Source organism: Prunus dulcis, unplaced genomic scaffold (genome assembly GCF_902201215.1).
Source record: "Prunus dulcis unplaced genomic scaffold, ALMONDv2, whole genome shotgun sequence".
Taxonomy (NCBI): Eukaryota; Viridiplantae; Streptophyta; class Magnoliopsida; order Rosales; family Rosaceae; genus Prunus; species Prunus dulcis.
The window spans coordinates 51818-59337 of record NW_023010015.1 but is presented as its reverse complement, the minus strand read 5'-3'; the positions used below and the strand labels follow the sequence as shown (position 1 = coordinate 59337).

General features: G+C 35.1%; 2 protein-coding genes and 1 long non-coding RNA gene across 3 annotated transcripts; all 3 read left to right on the top strand.

Annotated features, from left to right (window-relative positions):
• The first annotated feature begins 211 nt into the window (after positions 1-211).
• LOC117612507 lies at positions 212-502 on the top strand. The gene is made up of 2 exons (XR_004583414.1): positions 212-369; positions 468-502. It is a non-coding gene; the product is annotated as an uncharacterized LOC117612507 (long non-coding RNA).
• A 148-nt stretch (positions 503-650) lies between these two features.
• Positions 651-1239, top strand: LOC117612511. Its single transcript, XM_034341194.1, has 2 exons — positions 651-874; positions 970-1239. The coding sequence occupies exons 1-2, from the start codon at positions 651-653 to the stop codon at positions 1112-1114; spliced, it is 369 nt and encodes a 122-aa protein (XP_034197085.1). The 3' UTR covers positions 1115-1239.
• Positions 1240-4429: 3190 nt separating this feature from the next.
• Positions 4430-5215, top strand: LOC117612510. Its single transcript, XM_034341193.1, has one exon. It carries the CDS (start codon positions 4430-4432, stop codon positions 5213-5215), a length of 786 nt encoding a protein of 261 aa, XP_034197084.1.
• Positions 5216-7520: the final 2305 nt, after the last annotated feature.

Here is a 7520-nt window from a genome sequence, read left to right as displayed (position 1 = left end):
AAACTTTGTTGGGAATGGCGCCATAACCCAAAGTAAGTCCCTTGTTTTTTGAGATAGAAGGCATGAGTGTATATATTTTTTAATTGTTGTGTTCTAAAACTTTTTTATATTCATAGTTTGGTGATGCAATTTGGCAACGTGGAAGCTGAGATTGAATTCTTCGCTTCCCTCGTCAAAGCTGATGGTTGGCTGAAAGGAGATGTAAGTTTAATTGATTATGCATTTGTTTTAATGTACATAGATTATGAGATTGACAAGAAAAACATGTTGCAGCACATTGATTTGGGGTTGTATCTCATCCGGAAGCGACAACAAGAGTTGGAGGAAGTAGAAATATCGGACTGGACAACGACCGATGTATTTTTTATGGTATGTCATGGGCCTTGACCAAGTGCTGTTAATAATTACAAATTATCCATACTTGCTTTGTGGAGGTGTTTAACCATTGATTGTTTTCTATTTCACAGAATCACATTCATACTTGCTTTGCGGATAATAAAAGAAAAAAAGAGCAGGTTGGGTGGAAAATTAGAAACAGTTTACTGAACGTTGTAAATGGCAAGGTTCCGGCGTGTGGGATGGATTGGCAGAACGTATATAAGGTGTATGCCCCTTGTATGTTGACGAAGTACAAGCATTGGGTGGCTGTAATGATTGATCTGGTTTTGTGTGAAATCAAAGTGTACGATTCAAAGGTTTCACTTATTCCAGATGAGATCTTAAAGGAAGAACTCGCCCCGCTTTCAATTACGATTCCAAATCTTCTCAACACCATCGACTTTTATGAAGAAGGTGTTTACGCAAACAATTGCAGCCGAGATTGGTGGTGTCCGTGGCCAATAGAACGTGTGGATGTTCCACAACAGTCTAATCAGTAAGCACAACTTTTTATTTAATTTTATTACTTTAAATTGTCAATTACGTTAGAATGTCATTAGTTGAATTGATCGAGTTCTTGTTTTGCTTCAGAGGCGATTGTGGCATGTTCGTGTTGAAGTACATTGAGCTTTTGAGCGCTGAGATTCCGTTAGCTACTTGCACCTCGCAGAACATGCCCTTTTTTCGGTTGAAATTGGCTGCAGAGATAACACGGGGAGATGCTTACATGCCATGATATTGGTTGAACTTGGTTTAGGTACATGATGATTAAATAGGTTTTGGGAATGTCCAATTTCAAACTCATGTAAATACACAATAGAGACCTACGGGTCCTTTTCGAATTCTACCTCTGCTCCTCTATTCTTCTTCGTCTTTCTCAATCTTAGTGTATTTTTTTACATAATTTGAGGTTTAAGTTATTGGACAATAACAATTAGAACCAAAATAGTGGCAAATATTATAGCGGATGCATGCTTTCATTTTGATTAGTGTGATACTACGCTACGTTTATTCTCATATTGTGCTAAATGTATATGGAGTTGGATGCAGAGCATAGACAGAAAAATGAAGAAACTGAAATGGAGATGCTGAGGCTTGGTGAGGAGAAAAGTAAATGGATCTGTAAATCTATTGCATGTAGGCAATCTAAATGGATAGGCAGATGAGTTTTTGAAGTTAGACACATGTCATTCCCATACATAGAATGTGCCTATGGAGTGTAAAGTATTTTTGGATTTAATGAAACAAACATCTGTGTAATATTAGCCTAACTCCTTCACGACATTTACATAACCTTAACCAAACTGCATTGAATTGGGATTTAAAGACTGCATATGTGAATTGGGATTTGAAGATGGCTTTTTAAGTGTATTACATCATTGCAAAGTGATATGTCATCATTTATGCAAGCCACCATTTCAAATATCATATCATAATCTTTAAGCCGTTCAACATGCCTTGACTTAATCGCAATGGGTTGCATCTTAATAAGGTAATTCTGTAAGGGGAATAAGCGGCTATGGCCTCACCTCCAATGTTTTATTCAACCATGCCCTCTTTATAGAAACACATGAAAAAATGTCCCCAGGTGCAATGCTATAAAAACTCCCTATTGGTTCCGTACCGCCTCTCGAGTTTGAATCCCTCTCTCCTTTATAATCGGTTAATAAATTCGTTGATTTTCTTTTTTTTTTATTGGTTTTGGGCAGCTCAGTAGCATAAAAGTAATGTATATTGGTGCGTCTATATTGCATGTCTGTTGCGTCTATATTGCGTGCATATCTTACATTTATTGTATGTGTATTTATTGTTTATTGCTTACGAAGGAAATAAACAACAATACACAGGCAACAGACAAGCAATATACACACAACAGACAAACAATATACACACAATAGATATGCAATATACACACAATAGACATGCAATATACATCAGTCCCAAATTACACCAACCATAAGGAAGTCGTATTGAATAGGAAATTAAACTTAACAGTTGTTCTTCCTACTAAAAGAAAGAATAAGGTCCGTTTCCCCCCTTAATTCTTACTTGAGTGGTACTTGTGGCCCCAATAAACATCCAATATTGGAGCAATAATATTCGATATACATGCAGCAAACAATCAATAAACATTCAATAAACATTCAATATCGGTTCAATAACATGCGAAATACATGCAGTTAACAATCAATAAACATGTAAACAATCAATAAACCTTCAATAAACATTCAATATCGGTTCAATAACATCTGAAATACATGGATTTAATAATCAATAAACCTTCAATAAACATGTAAACAATCAATAAACTTTCAATAAACATTCAATATCGGAGCAATAACATGCGAAATACATGCAGTAAAAAATCAATAAACCTTCAATAAACATTCAATATCATGCGATTTATATGCAATAAACAATCAATAAACTTTAAGTATACGCAAATAAACAATCTATATACACTAAATAATTATGCAATTTTCAAAAAAAAATGTATTGTCTTGTTATTGCATCGTATTGGCCCTGTATTGTGATTTTATCGTCTTCGTATGACTTTATTTTTTTAAAGTAAGTCTTGGAAAGTTTTTGCTGGGTTTCAAACAAATAAATGCTTTTGTTTAAATTCAATGCCAATCCACCTATTTCAAGAACAAAAATTACAAAATGGGTTTGAAAACTCATTGGTGGTGCGTGCAACATGTCTTTTTTGGGAGAACTTTCACAATCCTTGAAACCGTGCACTTAATTGATCATTAAAAGAACAAATAATATGACAATTGATACAACTAATAAAACTAATACCAAGTCCTTAATGGACTTCAGCATATTCAGCACTGTAGCATCATACGTGTCATCTTGATGTTCTGCTTCAGCGGAGGTTACATCAACCCATTCGAATCCATTGCAACTGGTGGTTCCCTAATTGCAGTCATCATATATGCAAAATATCGAAAGTCAGAGTTAGACATAGGTTTTTTTTCTTTACCCACATACATATTCTTGAAATGAAAACTTACATAGGAGGTTAGACACTTTCAAAATGGCTTCCCTCGATTTTTATCTGATTTTGAAACCCGAAGCACCATTGTAGCTCCACAATACTGACAACTCTTTGTTTTTTTTGACATAGGTTTTTTTTGACCCACATACATATTCTTGAAATGAATACTTACATAGGAGGTTAGACACTTCCAAAATGGCTTCCCTCGATTTTTATCTGATTTTGAAACCCGAAGCACCATTGTAGCTCCACAATACTGACACCTCTTTGTTTGAGCGGGAGATGAAGACGAAGACATGTTGAATCTTCTCACTTGTACCTCTTCTCACTCAGATCTTCTCTCTGAAACCTCTTCGGACTCATACCTTCTCACTCATAGTTCTCAGTCATACCCCTTCACTCATAACCCTAAACTTCTCACTCAGCTCTCTCTCATCTCTGCCCAAATCGAATTATATCCTTCTTTTCTGTGTGTGGGTGGGTTGGTCACGATCTGGACACCTGTACCGTCAGAATTGTGACATCTTTTATCTCGAAAAGCAATATAATATTTCACTACCAAATATTAATCTGAAAATTGAGGGGACACTGCTTGAAATATATTATTTTATTTATATTTCATTAAGGCAACTAGTTGGATAAGAATCCATCATTATTGGTTCCATTTTAATAACATTACTAGGGGTAGTTTGGTGTGGAAAAATGAAAAAGTATATGATGGGACCTTCTGTGACTAGTCAGTAATCCATCACATTTGTATCAATGAATTTGATAGCGGGAAAATCCCAAAAATGGCTATGCAAATAGGTTATTAATTGACTTTTTGACTGTCTGACTCTCTATGCAATTTTATGACGTTTTCCCTTCTTTTGTCTTGAGTTTTAGGGTGTTGGGTTCAGTTTCTTTAAAAACGGTCAACTTGGAAAAACCCCTAGTGGAAACACCTTTTCAAAACACTATAAACAGAGGCTAAAACAAAACCAAAACCCCATATATTCTCATTTCTCCCCTCTTCCACTCCTCAAATCGTTCCATTCCAAAAACATTGCAATGAATTCAAAACATTTCACTACACTCGGAGGAAAGAGAAGGAAGCATCTCCATTTGGATATGCCCCAAGCCTTCATCCCGGAGTTAGCTTGGTTTAAAGTGATGTTATACGTGGCAACCCAATCATCGGAAGATCTCTTCCGTATGGCATCTGTGTGCCCATTGTTCCATACTTTGGCAAACACTCCACAAGTGTGGAACACCATTTCAATGGCAAAGTACCCAGACCATCCTAGCTGGTACCATGCCAATCCTGCGGTCCAGCATTTCTTGCAACAATGCAGGGCTTGCGATAACCCTGAGTCGATATTTAGAGAAGCATTCGAAGTTTTTTTCAGGCAGGGTAACGTGGAAGCGTTGTATGGGATGCGCATTGCAGCCACGGCAGGCCATATGGAAGCGGCATATCTAGTTGGACTACTTGGCATGTCCGAAATTGGTCAGTCAAAAAAGGATGCATTAGAATTCTTGTGTTCTTTGAATCAACGTAACAACATTGATATGAAAGGAACCAGGGATGCTTTGAGACGAAGATTAAGCCGAGTTTTCTCTGTTGCAAGACATATCGTAGATATGTTTTACTATGGGAAGATTAAGTTCAATCACTGCAGCGCTTGTAACAACAATGAATGGTGTTTTGTTATTCAAGGCTGGCCTACTGAAGAAAAGATAAATCCTGCCTTCTGGACTTGTTGCAATCGATGCAAATGGCACCGTGAGAGTATTTTTTGGTTCAAGGTGATGCGTGAGTATGTTGTGCGAGGGAATCCATACCCTTTTAATTAGTTGTAGTATGTTTTTACGGTTTTTATGCATTGTGGACTTGCTTCTCTTCAGTTCTAGGTTGGCTGGCTACGTTGTACAAATGTTGTTTAAATGTTGGGTTTTAATCTATTTTGTCTGGTGTTTGTGCTGTCATAAACCGTTTTATATATAAATGTATAATATATATATATATATATATTATATAGTGGAATGATTACTGACATCATAGACGGCTACGAATGACATTTTACTGACACAGATATTTTGCACAACTGCAATCTTAATATTTGGTAAATGAAAAGGCATGCATGGAGTAAATAGGTGTCTTTTCACCAATGCTTGGGAATGACATTTTCCCACTTAGCATATCCCAAATGATTTGGTTACACGTTTCTTAAACAAAACTTGAACAATGAATGACGTTGAATAATTTTTTCCTGATGTTGTAGAATGGATGACTTGTATATTTCCATTTTATTTTTCAAAACATCCCTTAAACCTAAAAAATAAAAAAAAAATTAACAAATTGAAGAAGAGAGAAACTGATTAGCACCAGAAATGGTCTATTCGCACGGAAAATAAAAATTAAAAAAAAAGTTGGAGTAAATATAATTAACAAATGGACAGGCTAAAAAGTAATATAATAATAATAAAAATAATTTAGGATAAATAATAATAAAATACTAATGTAGCATAACCATGAAACAGGGAATTCAGTAGGAAGATGAAATCTCAATAAGTTCGTAGCAATTTTCGGAACATTATTGGGATTTTTGTGTATTTAGTTATGAATTTTCCAAGAAAAAGTAATAAAATAATAATTTAGGGTAAAATGCAAGGATGTGGCCATGTTGACTGACGTACACTTGTGCAAGTGGTGAAAGGTGATGGGCTGAGATCGCGCCAGGTGTCCTCTTGCAATTATTTTGGCTTTTTTAGTGCAAAAATCTTTGAAAAAAGGTAATAAATAGTAGGAAAATTCTAAAAATGCCCCGAAAATTACCCGGGCCTCCTTGTGACGTTATAAAACTAGGGGAACCTATAAATCATCCGTCTCGCAATGAAAAAATCCAAATTGTTTTAGATAACTCACTTTCCTCTTAACCCAAAGTATTTATGTTTGTTAACTTTAACTTTAATAACCTACTTCAACAATCATCTCCCGTTAATATTCAGAATTATTTTTTAAAATGTGTAACCATGAATCGGGGAATTCAACAAGGGAGATTGAGTGTCAATGAGTTCGTAGCAATTTTCGGATCATTTTTCTAATTTTTGTGTATTTAGTTATGAATTTTCTAAGAAAAAGTAATAAAATAATAATTTAGGGTAAAAGGCAAGGATGTGGCCATGTTGACTGACGTACACTTGTGCAAGTAGTGAAAGGTGATGGGCTGTGATCGCGCCAGGTGTCCTCTTGCAATTATTTTGGTTTTTTTAGTGCAAAAATCTTTGAAAAAAGGTAATAAATAGTAGGAAAATCCTAAAAATGCCCCGAAAATTACTCCGGCCTCCTTGTGACGTTATAAAACTAGGGGAACCTATAAATCATCTGTTTCGTAATGAAAAAATCCAAATTATTTTACATAACTCACTTTCCTCTTAACCCTAAGTATATATGTTTGTTAACTTTAACTTCAATAACCTACTTCAACAAGCATCTCCTGTTAATGTTCGGAATTATTTTTTAAAATGCGTAACAATGAATCGGAGAATTCAGCAAGGGAGATGGAGTGTCAATGAGTTCGTAGCAATTTTCGGATCATTTTTCTAATTTTTGTGTATTTAGTTATGAATTTTCTAAGGAAAAGTAATAAAATAATATTTTAGGGTAAAAGGCAAGGATGTGGCCATGTTGATTGACGTACACTTGTGCAAGTGGTGAAAGGTGACGGGCTGAGATCGGGCCAGGTGTCCTCTTGCAATTATTTTGGCTTTTTTAGTGCAAAAATCTTTGAAAAAAGGTAATAAATAGTAGGAAAATCCTAAAAATGCCCCGAAAATTACTCGGACCTCCTTGTGATGTTATAAAACTAGGGGAACCTATAAATCATCCGTTTCGCAATGAAAAAATCCAAATTATTTTTACATAACTCACTTTCCTCTTAACCCTAATTCACTTTAACAAGTATATTTCCTTAATATTCGTTATATAATTTGTAATAATACAAGAATTAGTTTCCTTTCATATATAAGGATATAAAATAATATGTTTTGTTATAATAAAAAAAAAAGCATCACCACACAAATTTTGTTACCAAAACCCGTCAGTTTCAAACCCATTTCTTCTTCTCAATATCAAATTCTCTAACCTAAATTCCAACCC

What these genes read in the sequence shown, in the direction of transcription:
- LOC117612511 (XM_034341194.1), top strand. Translation starts at nt 651, where the DNA reads ATGATTGATCTGGTTTTGTGTGAAATCAAAGTGTACGATTCAAAGGTT. An exon ending in GTTCCACAACAGTCTAATCA is followed by an intron (nt 875 to 969) that starts GTAAGCACAACT and finishes GTTTTGCTTCAG; the next exon opens with AGGCGATTGTGGCATGTTCG.
- LOC117612510 (XM_034341193.1), top strand. Translation starts at nt 4,430, where the DNA reads ATGAATTCAAAACATTTCACTACACTCGGAGGAAAGAGAAGGAAGCAT.